General features: G+C 36.3%; 1 protein-coding gene across 2 annotated transcripts in view; it reads right to left on the bottom strand.

Moving 5' to 3' along the window:
• Positions 1 to 557: 557 nt before the first annotated feature.
• LOC145304723 (uncharacterized) overlaps positions 558 to 21,071 on the bottom strand; it is a 34,284-nt gene continuing 13,770 nt past the window's right edge. For both annotated transcript variants that reach the window (XM_080146673.1, XM_080146674.1), the window contains 13 exons: positions 15,475 to 15,528; positions 15,282 to 15,404; positions 11,210 to 11,274; positions 10,582 to 10,651; positions 10,092 to 10,202; positions 9,806 to 9,906; positions 9,614 to 9,743; positions 3,166 to 3,263; positions 2,882 to 2,926; positions 1,683 to 1,801; positions 933 to 979; positions 788 to 840; positions 558 to 712 (listed from right to left, as the gene is read on the bottom strand). In XM_080146673.1, the coding sequence (XP_080002799.1) occupies positions 664 to 712; positions 788 to 840; positions 933 to 979; positions 1,683 to 1,801; positions 2,882 to 2,926; positions 3,166 to 3,263; positions 9,614 to 9,743; positions 9,806 to 9,906; positions 10,092 to 10,202; positions 10,582 to 10,651; positions 11,210 to 11,274; positions 15,282 to 15,404; positions 15,475 to 15,528 (1,065 nt within the window). In that variant the 3' untranslated portion in view covers positions 558 to 663. The remainder of the gene's footprint in view (positions 713 to 787; positions 841 to 932; positions 980 to 1,682; positions 1,802 to 2,881; positions 2,927 to 3,165; positions 3,264 to 9,613; positions 9,744 to 9,805; positions 9,907 to 10,091; positions 10,203 to 10,581; positions 10,652 to 11,209; positions 11,275 to 15,281; positions 15,405 to 15,474; positions 15,529 to 21,071) is intronic.

The following is a 21,071-nucleotide window of genomic DNA, read 5'->3' as shown; positions in this document are numbered from 1 at the left end:
ATATTGTTAATTTTATAGAAGATTTATTTTTAAAAATATATTGCAACTTTTTACTTATAGAATACACTTAAACCAGAAAAAAAGGAGAGACAGAAAAATTTAAATATTTATTATACAATTTTTTCGTGAAACTTATTTTATTTTATTATATAATTTTGTACATTTAAAAAATAAAAGTTTTTTTAATATATTGAACTATACTTTTTACTTTTAAATTTATATACTAAGAATTTGTACACTATTTATTAACAAAAATAAAAAGCAGGAATAATTTACATGTCGTTTTTCAAACTGCATGAATAAATCAAGCAAATGCTAAATGTTTTTTAAGTTTTTTATTTATTTTTAATAAGTTACAAAAGAAAAAAAATTGCGCTAATAATCCGTAAATATTGTGATTTTTTTCTAATAAAAATACACATATGTTGTAAATTTTAAACCATAAAACTCATATTTCTTTGGATTTTTAGCGCAATAGATAAGATAGCTGGACAAATTTTTGTTAACAAAAGTTTTTAACAATGCTAAAATTATGATTAAAAACAAATAAAAAAGAGTATTGTTACAAAGTTTTTTATTTTAACAAAATATTACATTCACATTTTTTTAAATTAAGATTTTTTAAAATATTACGTACATTTTTTAAACTAGAATATTATTACTTTAACAGCAAAACGGCAATGGCATAGAACTACTTGTATTACCACCAGCTCTAAAATATATCATTATATTATTTATGTACAATACTTTTTTCTTACTATTAGTTTTAATTTATTTTTAAAATTACCTTAAACTTAACCATTTTTTATGATTTTGAACATAAAGTTCTGGTGGGATTGCCTAAACAAAAAAATGTAAAATTTAATAAAAAAGCAAATTTAGGAAAAAAGTTAATGTATTAAAAATTTTTTTTTTTTTAGATTTAATTTTACCTGTAAAATGTTTGTAACTGGGGCATCGTCAACTAAATTTGTTTCATCTAAAATGTATTTTTTTGTATTTTTTTAAAATAAAGTGCATTTTGTTTAATTATTTTTACATATGGTAATATAAATAAAATAATATGACATAAATTTAGAAAATGTAATTTTATCAAAAATTAAAGTATATTTTTGATAACTGTTTCTTGTAAAAATTGAAATTTTTTTTCATAATCGATTTTAGGAATATATGTGTTTTAAAAAAAAAAACCAATTACAATGTTTAATATATAAATTCTAAATAAAAAAAAAGCCTGCAAAAAATTTACTGTTTTAATTGCATAAAAACTGACAAAAGTACACTTAATAAATCGAATTAAAACCATTTTTTTAGCAGTAATAACAAAAAAATTGTAGCTTTATAATTATTGCATCTTTTTGAAATAAAAATTTAAAATTGTTTATTGTTCCTAATAAGAATACCTAAAATTTTGAAAAATTTAAAAAAATTTTAAAAATTGCTGATAACTAACTACATTTAAACAAAAAAAAAACCACATTTCATTGTCAAAAATTGATTTGTAAGCGTCTTACCACAACAACTGAACTGTATTTTTATATGATGTTATTTTTTAAAGCCTTCAAACCTTTTAACATTTACTTTAAAGAAAAATTTTATAGATTTTTTATCATTTTAGGCAAATTTGTATTTTGAGGTTAACCAAACATCTTGCAACTTAAAAAAAAATTCATAAAAAATACCTTCAGGAGAAATTTTATTTGATTTAACTGGTTTAACAGGAACTTCTTTTACAGCCGAATTTTGCAAAAGTTGCGCAACTCCTTCGCATTGACGAATGCTGTCTAGCAATAACAAGTATCTAAAACAAGTGAAAAAAAAGTTATCTATAATACAAAGTAAAATGATGTCTGTCTGTCCGTCCGTCTGTTTGTTTGTCTGAAGCTTACGATCTTGGTAACTACTGAACCGATTGAATTTTACTCTTCTATTGGTAATTTAAATCTTTTTTTTTGGGGAATTGGGATACCTTAAACCCTTCCCCCCCCTCTCCCTCTAAAAAAAAGGAAAAAATTTCATATTTTTATATTTTTAAAATTTTTTTATTTTTTTAAATAATTTTCTTTTTTTTAAATTTCTTTTCTCTTTGTAAACTTTGTCAAATAAAAAAATGTAAAACTTTACTACTCCTGCTAATGGCAAAAAAGTTTTAAAAAACAATAAAATATTATAAAGGGTATAAAATGTAATAGAGTTAAAAATTGTGAACAAATACAGAAAATGTCTAAAAAAAATGTAAAGAAAATTGTTTAATTCTCCCCTAAACATTCAGAAAAAAGCCCTAGAGGCTAGAAGCAAAGCCGCTAGTTTTTATTATAAAATAGCAATATTTTTTGTTGTTTGTACCAAAAACAATTTCGCCTACTGCTGAACCGAAATGGTTCTTTTAAAAGGTGCTTAGTGGAAAAATATAGCTCTAACCTCATCAAAAATAAAGTAAAAAAGTAAAATATCTTTTTTAAACTTGTGTAGACAAAAAAACGCTGTTATCATTAAAAAGGTTACCAACAAGTTCAGTTTAGTTGCCATATTTGTCATGAAAATTACAAAAAAATGTTTGCAAAAAAAAATAAGTTAATTATTTAGGTTATGATTATTAAGTAAAACTGGTCATTAACACAGTTAAAATGACCATTAACAATGTTGCCTATCATATTTAGGGTCACAGGTCATTTCTACGATTTTTTGTAGGCGTTGGTCTTTTTTAAGCGTTGGTTTTTTGTAGTAATAGTCTTCTGTAAATCCGACTAGTTGGTCTTTTTTAGGCGTTGGTCTTTTGTAGAATTGGTTTTTTTTGTAGCAACGCCGTAAGTGATCTTTATGATAATAATTGCGATTATCCTGGTCTTAATGTTGACCTTCAAGACTAGAATTTTATTACCTTTTAGAGTCATCTCTTAAATAATTGTTAGCTGCTATCCATTCTCTAAAAAAAAAAATTTAAGTGTAAGAAATTTATTTATAATACAAAATGTTTACCCGTCTGTCTTCTTAAGTTTTTTTATGCAGAATTTTGAGTTAAAAATTTTTTTTAAAATTATTTTGTAAAAAAAAGCATACATCATGAATAGAGTGTTTTTAAAAAATTAGAAACTGTACAATCTTATACTTTTTTTCATGAAAACACAAATTAGAAATTTATATAAAAAAAAATACAATTAAAACCTCAGGTAATTAAAATCATGTCCAAGTTGTTTAGCTCCTCCAGTACTAAATTTGATTTTCTTTTGATAAATGTGTTCTAGCCATGAGTCACACAGCGTCTAAAAAGAATAAATATTAATTTTGATTATAAGCCTCTTTTTTTGCATTTTTTCTAACCAAATTTTGCAAAAATATATTTAATAAATTTTTCTAGTAGCCTTTTTCCTATTTCATTATTTATTACGTAGCGGTTTTGTCATCCTAGAAGCCTCTAAGAACACTTAAAAAGGGGAGAGTTGAATCCCAAAACGTAGCGTTTTTTTAATTTAGATTTTTTTTAAAGTAAAAAAATTTTATTTTATTTATTTAAATTTTTTTGGAGGCTGAGTTAATTTTTTTTCTAGGGGTGATTTCTCTTAAGAGGATGGTAGTATTTAACCTATAAATAGTTATAATAAACCTTTTTAAGACCTATGAGAAGCTACTTTGTAAAAGAAAACCCGATCGGTTCAACGGTTAGCGAGATCCTTCTGTACAGACAGACAAAGAGACACACAGACAGACAAACAAACAAACAAACATCCTTTTACTTTATTATAAGGATTTTACATTTTTACTTATCGATGCATACAATTTTGATTTGTTAATTGATTTGTCAAAATTTGTTAGGGTTTGGAACTAAGTACTAAATAGTCATGTTGAGCATATTTGCTGTAGAGAAAGCGGACGTATGAAAAACTTTGACGGCAGAAAAGCTGTGCTCTAAACCATAAAAAAAACAATAAACTATGTACATAGATCTATTAAGTCTCTTTGCTATAAGCTACAGTTGAACTGTTAAATAATATACAAAATTTAAAAATCAGAATACAAAGAAATAAGCACATATTTAACATCAAATTATACTATATTTACAGAAACATGGTGAATTTTAGAGGTAAAAATCCTTTTATTCTGCCCTGTGTGCAGAGTGGGAGGGTAATAACAATGATAAATTGATGGTTCTAAATACAGACAAACAAAGTTCATACAAAATGTTAACAGCGTAGCTACTTTATATGCGTACAAGACTTACAAGCATTGTCTCCTGAGGTTTTATCAAGCAGATTTCCTCGTCAGTTTTACCAAATTAGGGGAAATATGCGTGGTGCAGGTCAGTTCCGCATACAAGCAGGCGTAAAAACGTCATATTTATGCAAATTTACACAGTAAATAAATCTTAAAATTGTATTTTATTGTAATGAATAACATAAATTATCAAAAACCTAACAAGAGCCTAATTTGGTAAAATTAGTCCAAGTAATGATTAATTTAGTACAGCACGTATGAGTTTGGTGTCAATTTCCTATCAGAGCCGCAGTGACAGCTGTGTGGTTGTGCATCTTGCATCGCTCACATAGCCCGCTGCTGCAGGCTGGGGCTGGCAGCCTCTCTCCAATAAGGTAGCCAACCTTCTGATGGGGTCCCTGGCCATATGCCCAGGTACCTATGAACCGCTGCCCTGTTCCAGCTACTGCAGCAGCCCACATTTAGGGCAGCTTGACCGTCATGCTGCTGATGTCCATTGGTTCAGCTCTGTTGTACTTAGGAGGGCCATGCTGTTGGATTGGGTCAGCTCCTCGCTGGACTAAACTAATACTGTGCCTACCTTTATCTGCTTTGGTATCGCTGTGATGAGGAACATTGACCTAAACTGCTTGCATTGGAGCATTCTCTGAACATTAGACGCAACGCACCATTCCCTTGGTCTGGCAAAGGTGAGAAGGCCTGCCATCATGAGTTTTTGGTATTTGGTGGGTATCAGCTGGGGATCGTCATCCGGCCAAGTCGGTTCCCGCATGAAATTTTCTCTGGCCATCTAAGCTGGGAGCCCACAGTGTAGGGTGGTTGGATAACCAACACTAGTGCTTCAAATCCGCAGGTATAACAGGGCTACGACACAGGTACTAAATTCTAGCTAATAAAGTTTCTAGGGAATGTTTACTTAATGTAATTTCTGAGGCGAGAAACGAGAATTTTTAAACGGACAAAGTTTCCTGATTCTACTCCTCAAGGCCTTTCCTGGGAGCACCATAGTTTTGATGCAATGAATTTTTGACCTCCATAAGAGTGGGCTCAAAATTTTAAAGTGTTTGTACCGTCGCAATTTTTGCAATATAGAAAAAATATTTTGCATGGATCATCATAGCCTAAGAAAATATCTAAAATCCTCTACAAATTGGACAATTCTCAATCAACTCTAAAAAATGGTGTTTTTTTAGTAATTTCTGAGGCGAGGAACGAGAATTTTTAAACGGACAAAGTTTCCTGATTCTACTCCTCAAGGCCTTTCCTGGGAGCACCATAGTTTTGATGCAATGAATTTTTGACCTTCATAAGGGTGGCCTAAAAATTTTAAAGTGTTTGTACCGTCGCAATTTTTGCATTATAGAAAAAATATTTTGCATGGATCATTTTTTGCAAAAATCAACCATATTATCGCGTTTTCATTCTGCAGATGCTCCTTAGCAGGCCAAATTTTTCATAAATTTCCTCTATGGCTGCACCTTAGCATGCCAGATTCTACTGTTTCTTGCACCCTTTTTGATTAGCACCTACGCCTTGTAGGTTATTTCCCTCAATGGCTGCGCCTTATCACGCGGAGATAGTTTAACATGTCTATTCGTAGAGCAGAAGGGGAGGGGTTTTACCCCACCTAGATGGCTATAACCAGTTCAGTTCAGTTCAGGCGCGTCTTTCTTTTGGACTGTGGAGTCCAGAGAATACGGCCACCCTGCTCCTCCATGAATTCCTTTTTTTGGCAAGTGCTTCAGCTTCTCCCCATGTTAATTCCAAATTAAAGAGGTCCTTTTCAGTGCTCCGCCTCCAGGTCATTTTTGGTTGTCCCCGTTTACGTTTACCAGTGGTGGGGTTCCATTTTAAGCACTTTTCTGGAAACCTATTTTGTTCCATTCTAAGCACATGTCCTAGCCACCTTAGTCTTTTAAATTTCACTTCTGCTTCAATACTATTGCACTTTGTCTTAGCATACAGCTAGCTCAATGTTTGATATTTTGTTTGGCCAGAATATTTTGCAAATTCTTCTTAGGCAGCTATTGTGAAATGCATTAAGTTGATTTGTTTCAGTTTTCACAGTTCTCCAGCATTCAGCTCCATAAAGAAGAACTGATTTCACATTACTGTTGTAAAGTCTGATTTTTGTTTTCAGAGCAAATTTCTTTGAATGCCAAACGTTGTGTAGACTGTTGAAAGCAACCCTAGCCTTATCAATCCTGGTTTTAATATCAGCTTTTGAGCCATTTTCACTGCTGATAACACTCCCCAAATAGGTGAATTTGTTGCTTTGTTTCAATTGTTCACCATTTATTATTATAGTTTGATCAGGGTTTGTAGGTATATTCATAATTTCAGTCTTCTTGACATTAACAAAGAGCCCGACTTGTCCTGCGTATTTGACTAGTCTATCTGTCTTAACTTGTAGATGTTTAATTGTTTCTGAAATCAGTGCCAGGTCATCAGCAAAGTCCAGATCTTCTAGGTGTCCTAGTATGCCCAGCTGGAGACCACGTTTTTTGTCCTCTGTGGTTTTCTTCATCACCCAGTCAATGACCAATATAAATAGAATAGGTGATAAGATGCATCCCTGTCTAACTCCAGAGTCCAGGGCTTATTTTAAAGAAATCAGATGTCTTATTGTTTCCAACTGAAACACAGGCTTGGAAGTTGTCATAAATTTTAGTTATCATAATTATCATCTTTTCAGGTATACCATAACTTCTTAAATTCAACACATTGTTCAATAACTGTCCTAAGGGTGAAAATTTGGTCAACACAGCCTCTTCCAGCACGGAATCCAGCTTGTTCTTCTCTTAGTTTATTGTCAATTTTCTCATCAATTCTGTTTAAAATGACTTTACATAGGACCTTGCTTGGGATAGAAAGCAGCATAATTCCTCTCCAATTATCACAATTGTTCAAATCTCCCTTCTTAGGTAGTTTTATGATTATACCTTTAGACCAGTCAGTTGGTATCTTTTCTTGTCTCCAAATTTTATCAAAGAGATCAGTCAGAGTCCTAGCAGAAAGATCTATGTCTGTCTTAAGCATTTCGGCAGTTATCAAGTCAGGTCCAGGTGCTTTGTCATTCTTTAGACTATGTATAGCAGCTTTAACTTCTTGAATAGTTGGTGGTCTTGTGTCTATGTCTATTTCATGTCCTGGTTCTGGTTCTGCAGTAATTTCAGGTTCAGGTCTGTTCAACACTTCTTCAAAATGCGATTTCCACCTTTCAGCAACTTCTTTTTCTGTAGTAAGTAATTTACCATCTTTAGCCTTGATAGTTTCACCACTCTTTTTGTTATATTTGCCACTTAATTGCTTGGTTATGTTGTATACTGTTTTCATGTTACCGAAGTCAGCTGCTCTCTGGGCCTTTTCAGCCATATTGTCAATGTAATCTCTCTTGTCTTTCCTTGTGCGCTTTTTGACTTCTTTGTCTTTAGCAGTATATTCAGCTCTTAAATTGCCCATGTCAGCAAAATGTTGAGCATTATGAATTTTGTTTTTAAGCTTCTTTCTCTCTTCTATTTTGTTCCATGTTTCTTGAGAGATCCAGTCTTTTTTCTCTGGTTTCTTGTGTCCTAGGATTTCCTTAGCAGTAGATTGAAAGTTTTCTTTAATTGAAGTCCATGTGATCTCAGTCTCGTCATTTAGGTCCTCTAAGACTTGAAATCTATTTCTGAGTTTTAAGACAAATTCATTCTTTATCACTGGGTCCTTTAATCTTGAAGAATCATATTGTCTACCAATCTCACTCTTTTTATCATGGCCAGTACGCTTCAGCTTTAATTTAATCGTACTGGCAACTAGTTCATGGTCACTGAATATTAGACTATAAAAGTTTTAAAGATTTTTAATCAATATAATAGATTTGAAATCTGCATAAAATTTTAAGGATTTTTTATAAAATTCGTTTTTTATATAATTCTTTATTTAAAGGCGCAAATACGATTTAAGTTAATAAATTTTGACCAATAGGACAGCTGGATTGGAAACTACCTACGCTCTAATTGGTTGAATGATGTACTCCACTTAAGCTTCTCCAATCAGAGCGCAGATAGTTTTCAATCCACCAATCACAGATCTCAAAATTATTTAACTTAATTTGTATTTGCGCCTTTAAATAAAGAACTATATAAAAAACTAATTTTATAAAAAATCCTTAAAATTTTATGCAGATTTCAAATCTATTATATTGATTAAAAATCTTTCCAACTTTTATAGTCTACTGGATATGTCGGCTCCTCTATAGCTCCTACAGTCTTGCATTGACTTGACCCATTTTCTATTGATCATAATATGGTCAATCATGTTTCTTCTTTGTCCATCAGGTGTTGTCCAGGTATATTTGTGAATGTTTTTGAGTTGGAATAATGTACCTCCTACGACCATATCATTATTTAAACAGAATTCAAGTAAAAGTTCTCCATTTTCATTTCTTGTACCTATGCCAAAGTGTCCCATTGCATTTTCCACTCCAGTCCTGTCAGTTCCTACTTTAGCATTCATATCTCCAAGAACTAGACACATGTCATGTTTGGGTACTGAGTTTCTGATTGATTGCAGTTGATCATAAAACTCTTGTTTTACTTCTTCACTTTTGTCATTTGTTGGGGCATAGCATTGGATAAGGGTCAACTTGCAGTGCCTTGATTGGAATCTAGCCTTAATTATTCTGTCTGATATAGGTTTCCAGTCTATTAGTGAATTGACATGTCGTTTTTGAATAATTATAGCAACCCCATACATATGTTGACTTTCATGACCAGAATAAAGTATTAGGTGGCCATCTTTGGTTGTGGTTTGTCCTTGTCCTGTCCATCTACATTCTGCAATTCCAAGTATTCCGATATTGTAACTTGTCATTTCTTTAACTACTTGGGCTGTTTTAGTTGACTCATACATTGTTCTAACATTCCAGGTTCCTATCTTACAGCTTTGCTTAGAACTTATTGGTCCTGTCATCAAGTTCATAGCTTCCTTTCGGATTTCACCATCATCTTTCATATTCTCAGTAAACTGAGCATCAGTTCCAACAGTTCTTGTTTCATGCACACCTCTGGCTGTGTTAAAGCCATAAGTGTTTGAGGTTTTGTGGGTGGTTTCTGTAACTATGGGGATTTTTACAGGTAGGATAGTTAGTCCTACGCAAACCTTTTATATCCCTGGAAGGAAGGGTAACTGGTAAGGGGAGGGACGTCAATATCCCCCAGTACTTCAAGAAGTACCTCCTGCTATAACCATCTATCTACTTATTTCTAACAAATATTACAATAACAATGATAAAGTTTATACTAAATTTTAGCTACTCTATGTGCGTGCGAGACTTGCCAATTACTGCATATACATTTACTAGTTAATTTTTGTAATTAAGGTTTTAAAATATTTTCTATTAAAAGGTATTTTTTACCTTTACGGCTAATCTTCCTACTGATTGCTGAACATGATTTGAAAAAGAGCTTAGCTGTGAAAAAACAGGCATCAATATTTTTTCAATATACTCTCGGACATATTTGCTGGGAGTTGTGTCAGGAGATGATCTAAAATAATAAATAAAAGTATTATGACATAAAAAAAAAAAATTAAAGCTAGAGCTACTTACTTTGACCAAAATTTTGATCCTGGAAACACATTTTGTAGACAGGCAAGTGATAATGTTCTGCAAACTTTGCACATATTTTCATTTTGATGCTCAGCAATATTCTTAAAAAATAATTTGATCAACATTACATGATATCATTAAAACTCTTAACCCAAGCTTCTCTGTGCTTCAACGTGGAGCTAAAAGATGTCTATAATTGTAAATTAAATGGAATTAGTTTAAATTAATTGTAAATTAAATAAAATTTGTAGAAGCTTAACAACAACAAAAAAGAAGTAATCGTTACCATTACAACCGACTGGATATCAGATATTGTAGCAGTTAAAGATTTTTGAACATGGGTAAACAATTTGATTGATGTTGACGTTGTTGCTTGAACTCTTTCATGTCCACAAATCTATAAAATATTACAGATTTAGATTTAAATCAGAATATTGAGTTGTGAAATTTAAGATTTTATATAAAAATATAATTTTTAGGATTAATTAGTAAAGTCATCTAATGGTGACTATTTACAAATGAGAGCCTTCCAACCGTAAACCTGAGTATTTTTTTGTGAATAAACTAATAATATATACTAAATTAATTTCTCTATGATTTTATATGCAAAAAAAACTTTGAAATGATAAGCATTTTTTTGATAAAATGTCATCAAAATTCAAACTGTAGTTTCAAATTTTAAAGTATAATTTTTGGATGAAAATGTATATTTGGAGAAAAGAATTTAATCAATGTTTTTTTTGCAATTTACGGTATTGATGATTTTTATTATTTACCTGAATAAGGCTAAATAATGGTATGATTCTTGCAATATCTGCATGGTTTATTATAAAAAAGTCTCCAACCCTAAAATCAGAATATTGAGCTGTTATTAATTTAATGCATATTTTTACATAAATATGGACCTATTATTATTTTATTCATAATTTTTGGAAAAACTTGAAAACGAAGTTTTTCTAGGGACACTTTGTATACATAATCCTAAACTAAAATGCCTTAAAAATCGTTTTATTTAAAGTGCCACATTTTTGAATAATAATAAATCATGACCAATTTAAAGGGTTTGCAAAAATGCGTATATTTTTTAAATTCAAATTACGCAGATGTTGTTTATAACACAACAAAGTTTTGCATACAGTTAGAATTGTTATACTCTTTAGTTTTTGGATCTATAAAAATTCATTCTGTTCTACGCATATTTTAGGAGCTACGTAATAAAGGGTTATAACTGACCTAATCTTATTTTTCTCACTTTTTTTTAGTGTAGCTCTTATGTTTTAAACTACAAATAGCTCATATAATACATATATTTTTTTGACCATATGACATAAAATTGTTCTATTATACAGTCCGCACAATTTTAGTTTTAAATTTACAATACTATTGTTCCTTAAAAAAAAATACCTCCATGCTTGAATAAGGCCAATTGATTTAAGTTCAGCCCAGTTTCTTAAGGAATGTAATGTAATCTAAAATAAAATTGATTATGATATTAAAGCTTTAATAAACAAACAAGGATGACAACATCCATAAGTAGCAAAGCACAAAAAATCATGGATGGGAATACGTAAAAGTAGATTTAAAGTGTATTTAATTAAATCAAGAATAGATTTATTGGAGAAAATAAACACGAAACCTTGTTTTATTCTGTATAACGATGTCGGTCAAAGTAAATTACATAAAAGATGCTCATAACAATGGGAAAAATTATTTTGATACTGATATCCCAAAATGCATCAGAGATATGGAAAAAAAGGGAAAAATTTAAAAATAGCCAAAAACCTGCAAAAAAGCAGTCTGACTGTCATGGTTGTTTTCTCTAAACAACAGGGAAATTTGAGTTTGATATGTATAACTGAAAAAAATTTGGAAATCGGACCATAAATACAAAAGATATGGAGAAAAATACAAAAATAGCCTAAAACCTGCTGAAAGCGAGTCTGAACTTTATAATTGTTTTCTTTAAAGGACAGAAAATTTAATTTTGATATGTATAACTGAAAAAATTTTGGAAATCGGACTAGAAACACCAAAGATATGGAGAAAAATGTAAAAGATATAAAATAGCCTAAAACCTGCTTAAAAGCGGTCCTACCGTCATCGTTGTTTTATACTTAATTGTGCTCCTTAATTATGGGAATGTTGTCAAAAAATTTCAGCATTCTATCTTTTATAGGAGCTGAGTAAATCCCATTTCCCCCATAGCGTTACGGACTGACTGACGGACTGACTGACGGACAAAGTGAATTATAGAGTAGCTTCGCTACTAAAGCTTCGCTACTAAAAATGACTGAAGCCATCCTCACTATAGTTCCTATGTAATTAAAGATAAAATGAATGTTTATGCACAATAGAACATTTAATTTACAATAAATAAAACTAAATACGTCCATATCTCTAATACAAAGTAGAACGAATCAGATGTTTGTCTTTTTAAAGCTTAATATCTCAGTAACCAATGATCCGTTAGGACTTTTTTCGTCAGGGAATATCAGTACTGGTCCTGTGATGGTTTTAAACTATTTTTTCTTTTGGGGTGAAAAAATTCCCCCCCACAATTTTTTCCCCTTTATAAAAAACTCTAAATACAAAAAATATGGTTGTGGAAATCAACCCACCACCTTCAAAAGCCTCTAAAGGCCACTAGTTACATTATAATATCCAAAATATTTGTAATACACAGCGAACCAAAAATATAGGCAAATCCGAATTTTCAGAATAGCAGCTTCATTATTCATTTTGGATGATTTTACTATAAATATGAAATGTAGATGCATCTTTTGGTGAAAAGTTTCCACTGTTAATTTTTTATTTATCAGAACCAATAAAGCAAAAGATCTCATAAACAGGATTTGGGAGAAATACTAGTGAACCAAAAAGATATGCAAATCCAAAACAAATTAATGAAAAAACGATTTTTTTGGCACTTTTTTCCTCTTTTAAAGATTGATTCTGATAAATTTAAATTTCTAAAAGGATTTATGCATTAATTATTATAAAATCTAGTATAGAGTAGATATTAATGATTTATCTAATTAAGAAATATTAGAAAAAAAGAAATTCTACCCCTATCACTTTAGAGTCCAGCTACTGGCCTCCAGTCTAATGGATATATCTTAATACACGTAAAAGATAAAAATTACCCTCAAAAGTGTACAAAAATGTTTTTAATGTGTTCAAAAAATCTATTTTAAAATCTTGATTTTGAGGATGATGACCTCTCAGATGCTCCAATTTGTGATGATGGTGGGCCAAATGTTATCTAAGTACATGCCCGTAACAACTACTTGTCTATTAACCTATGTACCTTTTTCACTCTCTCTCTCTCATTATTCCTTTGATTTTGAAGATGATGGCCTTTAAGATACTTCTACTTGTGGTGATGGTGAGCCAAATGTTAGCCAAGTGCATGCCCATGATGACAACTTATATATTGAACTATGGTCCAATTTTTTTTAGTCAAAGCAATCTCCAGTGGATTATAAATAAGAAATATAACCTTCTTCTAAAAACTATAGTATTTACCTTATGAATTGGAGTAATTAAAATTGTATTTTTTTTTATTTTTTCTACTGCTTGGCTGGAGGCTACTATGAATAAAAAAATTAGACCATAGTTCAATATATAAGTTGTCATCATGGGCATGCAGTTTGATAACATTCTGCTCACCATCACCACAATTGGAAGCATCTTAAAGGCCATCATCTTCAAAATCAAGATTTTGAAAAAGATTTTTTTAACACATCAAAAGACATTTTTTAGACTTTTGAAGAGTAATTATTATCTTTAACACGTATTAAGCTTCATCCATAAGACTAGAGGTGAAAATGAATCTTTCTCCTCTAAACAACTGTTTGTTATTCTAGGCGCAAAGCTAATCTTAACTATGCATACAACTCTGTCAGTAGCAATGGTTTGAGTCCTTGTGCTACATATTATGGTGAGTGCAATGTAGTGAGTTATAGGGACTAGCTAAATATAAAAGATTATGTGCAAAGGGATTTGAACTTGCGTTTGGTCTTGAATTCAGGGCTGAGATATACCAGCTGCCGTCCACAGCCTTAGCAAGAAAAGAGGTGGGCCATGGTTAAGACCGAAGCCGTCAAACGAGTTGTACTTGCCACTAACTGTTTCCTTTCCAAGTAAGGGGGTAAGTGGTGGAAAAGATTGTTCCTGGTTTTCAGCAACAGTTACAGTGATGGAGTACAGAGAAGATTAGCGTTGCAGCACCCAAAATTAATTACTGCCTTGAGCTACTCTGCAAGGGATGTTGGCCGCAAGGAATAGGCGGTCATTGCCGCCTTATTGAGCTTATTGTTTTTGTCTGTAAGAGACATGCAGCTGATGCAGCCACACCAACAGTGACCAACCTTAGAGTAAGGTGTGTATTCTCATATAAAGTACATGGTCCGATCCCCAAGTGAGGATTCCAGAAGAGAGGGCCCAGTTTTATTGACCCTTTTAGGCCGATAATACACTACTAGACCTTTTGTTGAGGTCAATAGAGGCATGAAGTGAAAGGAATTGGAGCCAAAGTTACATTGGAAACTGAATAATAGTCCAAAGCCAAGTTAGACTGTTCAGTTTTGCTGCTAATTGATATCTGAGGTGCTTTGTACCAACAGTGATAGTCCCTTGATGCTAAGGAGGAGCTAAATGTTATCACAATTGGGTGTAGCTTCTGTATGTTTGGAGAAAGGCTAACCTGTTTTGTTGGCAAACTGGCCTGGATTTGACTAAGTTGCTTTCAGATTTTTTGTTTTGATGGCCCATTGGTCTGGATTAATCAAGCATTGGCCCGCTGGTCCTTATTGAGTGAATAATAGCAGCCTATTACCGGTTGTGTAGGCTCATTTAGCCTCCACTTCTACCCAAGGACGTGTGTAGGCAAAGTGTGGTCTCTTGTGCAGTCCAAAGCTAGCTTGTGTGGCACCTTGCCTTTCAGTTGTTGGTTCGAAGCCTGGCATTAGTACAGTGTTGTATTGTGTTTAAAGAACCTGCCAAACCTGCCTGAGACCAGTACCTGCTTCTGGGGCCACCAGTCAGGCAACCTAAGGGCTAGGATTTCCCATCAGCCTGCCAGCCACCTTGCCAGAAAAGGTTGCAATATAGAGATACCAGCTGCATACAACACTTGAACTGAAGTCTGCAGTTGCACTGCAAGAGTGGAGAGAATGACAGCTGAGAACAAGGACCAACCAGCAGCCAAGCCAACACCCAGCATAGGGCAAGGTATCAACCCTTCACTTTATGCATGTTGTCTAGCTTTGTTTAAGGCTAGGGCTAAGGGCAACAAGAGAAATTGCTCACCTTATTATATATTTATACATTGTCTATGAATTTAGAGAAAAATGTGTCCAATCAGTTCAATGGTTAGTGAGATTATAAGCTTCAGACGGACGGACGAAGAGATAAACAGACATCAAGCCACTTTGTATTATGAATACCTATTTATAGAAATAATGTTTTAATTTACCTTAAGTCTTCTCAAAATTTGTTGTTCTTCTGCAAATGGAAACTCTTCAGCATCATGAGAACCATGATTTACTATATCATCCATGATATCAGGGAGACAACGGTTATTGAGATGTACAAGGCTCTTAATATTCATGTGATTTGAGGCATTGGGAAATTTTAATTTTAAAATATTTTTCTAAAAATTTACTAACGTTTATAGTTGTATTGTAGAAAGACCCAGCCAGAGTAGAAAGGGTTAAATCATCCTGATAAAAATAAGATTTTATTCTATTATGATTTATTAATGTTCAAAAAAATGTAAATAATTTATAGAAAGTAGAAGAGTAGAAAACTGATGCCTTTTACAAATGAAAAAAATTACTGTCCTTTCATGCAAAGACAAACAAACCTTAAACATATAGAAATTATATTGCCCTCTAAAATCATCTTAATATTAACACTTAACAGTAGGGCCCCTTTCCGCACCTTAATCGGTCGCCCCCCCCCCCTTATCTCAGCTCCTATTAGAGGTAGAGGGCTAAAAAAAATTGTGCATGTCCCCTGTTTGATACTGAATTTCCGACTATTACAGAATCAAAGTCAATTTTCGCTTCCTTCACCCGTTTATTTAACAACCTTTGTTTTTAGGTCACTTTTTACTTAAAAATATCAAAAGGCTGTCATTTTCTTATTTTTGAAGCTAAAAAAACAATTTTTGTAGAAAATTTTTATCCTTATGTAAATTTCATATTAAAAATCTCAAAACATGAATTTCTGCGGCCACAGCTGTACTTGGCAGCTGCCAGTCGCCGCAGTCGGCGGTCGGCAGGAAAACGGCGGCGGATCTTTATGAAATTTTAATACGTTATGTAGACATGTAAGAAAGCTTAAAATTTGATATCTCTAAGTCAAAAATTGCGGTCACAGTAGGCTTTAAAAGATTTCTGGAGACCTGGAGGATCAGGACCTGCAGGATCACACCTGGAACCTGAAATTAACTTGAAAACCTAAATTTTATTTATGGGTTTCCTACTAGAGGATATTTTAGTATTTTGGTAAGATAAAATGCTTTGTTTAAGTTGAAAAATATTTTTGCTCATATCTGGATAACCCTGCCAGGTTTGCTGGCATCCTGTGCCCGTCAGGATGGGGATATTCAAAAAATTCCAACTCTCAGTTATGTGTTATACACATATTTTAAAAAAGTCACTCAGTTATAGCCCTCTATCTTTCACACACAGAAAATAAGAAAGAAAAAGGGTTAATAAAACTATCTAAAAAAGGACCATTCTTTATGTACAATGTACATCAATCAATCAAGCATTGTCTTATCACTTTGAGATAAAATATTTTAATTCTTTTCATTAATCGACTAAAACCGTGGGATTAGAGTCAGATTATTTTTTAAAAAATTTGGAAACAAACACAATTAGTGTAACAACAGACAGACATACATTTTGGGTACCAACCTAAAATAAGTTCCCAGTGTTATTTAAATGACCACTAAATAGTTTATTAAACCTTAGCGGTCAGGGGGGAGGGGGGGTTAAGTGTTTTCTATCTTATTTTCTGTGTGTGAAAGATAAAGAGCCCAAACTGCGTGACTTTTTAAGTAGGGGTATGACACATAACTGAGAGTTGGAATTTTTGAATATCTTCATCCTGGTGGAAAGCAGGATGCCAGCAAACCTGGTAAAGAGCAAGAATGTTTTTTTTTACTTGAACAAAGCATTTTATCTTACCAAAATACTAAAATACCCTCTAGTTATACATCCTCATATTAAATACAGGTGTTCAAGTCAATTTCAGGTTCCAGGTATTATCCTGCAGGTCCTGATCCTCCAGGTCTCCAGAAATCTTTAAAAGGCTCCTGTGGCCTCATTTTTTTACTTTGAGACTTCAAATTTTAAACTTAAGCTTTTCTTACATGGCTACATAACGTATTAAAATTTCATAAAGATTCGCCGCCTTTTTCCCGCCGACTGCGACTGCGGCGGCTGGCAGCTGCCAAGTACAGCTGCGGCCGCTGAAATTTATATTTTGAGATTTTTAATATAAAATCTATATAAAGATAAACATTTTCTACAAAAACTGTTTTTCTAGCTTCAAAAATAAGAAAATTACAGCCATTTGAAATGTTGGCGTTATCCTCTGAGTAAACCCCCCCTTCCCCCCCCCCCCCCCCCCGACAACGACGAACAACTATTTTAGGTTAGGTTTTAGGCTAAAGAGCCGAGCGCTGCTGCTAGGCAGGCAAGGGGGCCGAGCGCTGCGGCCAGAGTTCATAGTTCGTTGTCGGGGGGGATTGGGTACTCAAATTTTCAAAATTGAAAAAAAAAATTCTAAGAGGATAATACCGAAATGTTTAAGTAAAAAAGGACCTAAAAAGAAAGGTTGTTAAATAAAAGGGTGAAGGAAGCGAAAATTGACTTTGACTTATTTAAGGTCGGAAATTCATTATCAAACAGGAGACTTCCAAAAAATTTTTTTAGCCTTCTAGCTCGAATAGGAACTGAGATAATAGGAGGGGGGGACGCCCCCCCACCCCGGACCGATTAAGGTGCGGCAAGGGGCCTGACTGTTAAGGGTAAAAATTTTTAAGAACCAAAAATTAGATGCCTTTTGTCAAAATGTAAAAATTTTCTATAATTAGTTCTCAAAATGTAAGTGTGGTAATACGGCAACAGACGGACGGGTAGTTTACAGAGTTGCTATGCAGTGGCTTATCATGACAAGCCTTCTGCACTAATCCCATTATATCACCATTCACCTCATGACCGCAGATGACCCCGTTGCGCAGCGGTCAAACTGGACTGGCTAAATAGGGGAGGGGCACGGACACGCAGCAATCACGCGCCCCTATGTAACTATACAACCAGGAGGCGGTGCCTCCCCTTTTACCACAGCTACCCCCACAAACTGTCTACCGCCGCGGGCTACGCCCTTGTCTCCCACACCCCCTTCAAACCTAACCTATTGTTATAATCTATTTGTATATATATAGTAAACATCCATTGTAAATGTATTCAGTTAAATATATAATTTCTGTATGACTAAATGTTAGTTTGTTTTGGTAGAATACTTCAAGGCTAGGGCTCGTTGGATTCGAACTCGCAACCGGTGAGCTGAAACGCTTCGGCTTACCACATCTTGGTGTCAGCATGTTTCAATCGAGCCCTACAGAAATTAGCCTATTCTACCTCTGATTGGACCCTTTTGCAAGTAAGGGGACAGTCAGCTGCCAACTGAGAAGCCAACTGACCCGTGAGACGGCCTTTTTAGGTCAATTTTCCATCAATTGAACGCATTATGTAGGCCTCTGGCCTACGGCAAGCAGATTTAGCCTGCTAAAAGCGCCAGTTTACAGCGTTTTTCCGTACCGTGTAGGAGTAGCGCTAGGTGCACAGCCACGGTAATCAGATAATTTAGCTCAGACGGCTACAAAACTGAGTCTAAATTGGCAAGTGTAGCTGGGACAAGCCCCAGGACACCCAGGCCAAACCTACGAGACGGACAGCTAAGTGCTGGTCTCCCTGAGAAGGCAATGTGTGGCTGCGAAGCTTCAGCACACAAGTAAGGCCTACCATTGCGACGGATAGCAGAATTTGAGCCAAAGGCACAGCAGGACGGGACATTCCCTGCCGCTGCCTCCCAGGATTCGAACCGGAGGCGCTGCAGGAATGGCCATTCCCTGCCGCCATCTTTCGGGATTCGAACCAGCGGCGCTGCAGGACGGGACATTCCCTGCCGCCGCCATCCATCTGACCCTTGCAGGACGGACATTCCCTGCTGCCGGTGCTTCCAGAATCACACCTAGATAATTGATAAGCTCTAGTGATTCGAAGCTACAGTATAAGCCACCACCAGCAGTCTACACACACACACCATGGTAAGCGATACTACCATAGCTGCGGTTCGGCCGCCGCCGAAGTTTCTGCCGACCCCAGCCGAGCGGGAGGCCCCCCTGTCTCAAGGGCAGGACCTCCACTTCCCCTGCCACATCAGGGTGAGGTTTCCTACTCCTGACCCTGCCCAGCACGTACAGGTTGATGCCATGGTAGATTCTGGCAACCGTGTACCAGGGTCTGCTGTCATTTCTGAACACCTCATGCACGCAATGGGCGTGCAGCGCATGTTGGTTCCAGACAACACCCAAATCCTGACTGCTAATGAGGAAGGGCAGACCCTTCAGGTAATTGGAAAATTATATGAATTATATATGGCAGTTTCACACACTCTTATACTCCATCTGTACCACGTGACTGTGGTACGGAATCTCTCACACCCTCTGAACCTAGGAGGGTATCCCACTCCGTGGCGTCCCCATCGACCGGGAGACAGCCGAGAGAGAGTTGAGTTACGAGGGGCCTCTGCCAGGCCCACTGCCAGAGCAGCCGCGTGTAGTTGAGAAAGGCACGCACTGGGTGGATGCTGCGCTGAACGCCCACAGGGGGACCAACCTGCTAGCCATGGGGTTGCCCCCAGTGCCCAAGGTGCCTCTGGAGAACCTGCCAACGACGTTTCCCGAGATTTCCAGCCCGCCAGAGCCTATCTTCTCCGCTGACACCTTCATCAACGGCCAGCCGTGTCCACCTGGCCCCCTCTACCTGGGGCCCCCAGCAATCCAACCGGCCAAGTCCGAGTCCAGGCCCGTCAAGTCGCGGTCTGATGCACCCGGAGCCACGCTCAACCCCCAGGAATCAGCCTCTCCCGGCGCCGTGCCCGTCAAGTCGTGGCCGGACGCCCCCGGAGCCACGCATGGCTCCAATGCCTCAGCCTCTCCCAGCGCCGAGCCCGTCAAGTCGTGGCCAAACGCCCACGGAGCCAAGGCTGGTCCCAGCACCCCGGCCTCTCCCAGCGCCGAGCCCGTCAAATCGTGGCCGGACGCCCTTGGAGCCACGCATGGCTCCGACACCTCAGCCCCTCCCGGCGCCGAGCCCGTCAAATCGCGGCCGGTGGCTCCCGGAGCTGAAGCTGACCCCGTGCCAGCCACGTATAGGCTAAGCGCTGTCACTCCAACCAATGGCCAACCACCCCAACTCCATACGGCCAAGAGGGTGGTCTTGCCTGGCCGCGGTGTCATGGCTGTCCCTGTTGAACTAGTGGGACACCGTACCAAGGATGCCATCCAACTATCTGCCCCAGAACAGAGGTTTGGGGAGTATCTTGTCATCCCAGAAGGCCTGTATGCACACAGGCCTGGCTCCGCCAGCGTGTTCCGAGTGCTGGTGGTAAATGAGGGGGAGATGCCTCTCCTGCTGAACGCCGGCCTCCCCGTGGCTGGGGAGCTGGTAAAGCCCGACATTCTGGAGGTTTCTGACAAGCCTCCCCCTCGTATCCATTCGTTCCAAGAGCCTGTTGAGCCCCCAGATATGCAGCAGCTGTGGGCAGCCCTTGAGATGGAGGAGAACGAATTTCTGCGCAAGGACCCCCTGCTCAAGAAGGAGGTCTGGACCATGTTGTCAGAGTACAGAGATGTCTTCTCAAACTCTACCCCCGGCTGCACTGATGTAGTAGAGTTACAGCTGCGCCTCAAGCCAGGGACCCAGCTGATCCGCCAGAGATTTAGGGATCTGAACCCGCGGCAGGAGGCTGAGCTGGAGAAGCAACTGGACACCTGGCTGCAAGAGGGAGTCATAGAGCCTTCAGACTCCGCCTGGAGCAGCCCCCTGGTGCCCATCAAGAAGAAGGACGGGAGTACCCACTGGGCCGTCAACTACAGGGCCCTCAACAAGTGTCTTGAGCTGGACAGCTACCCCTTGCCCAGGATCCAGCAGCTGGTAGAACGAGCCGGGGGACACAGCGTCTA

Source organism: Acartia tonsa, chromosome 13 (assembly GCF_053477335.1).
Source record: "Acartia tonsa isolate MP-2025a chromosome 13, ASM5347733v1, whole genome shotgun sequence".
Taxonomy (NCBI): domain Eukaryota; kingdom Metazoa; phylum Arthropoda; class Copepoda; order Calanoida; family Acartiidae; genus Acartia; species Acartia tonsa.
This window is presented reverse-complemented; position numbering and strand designations above follow the sequence as displayed.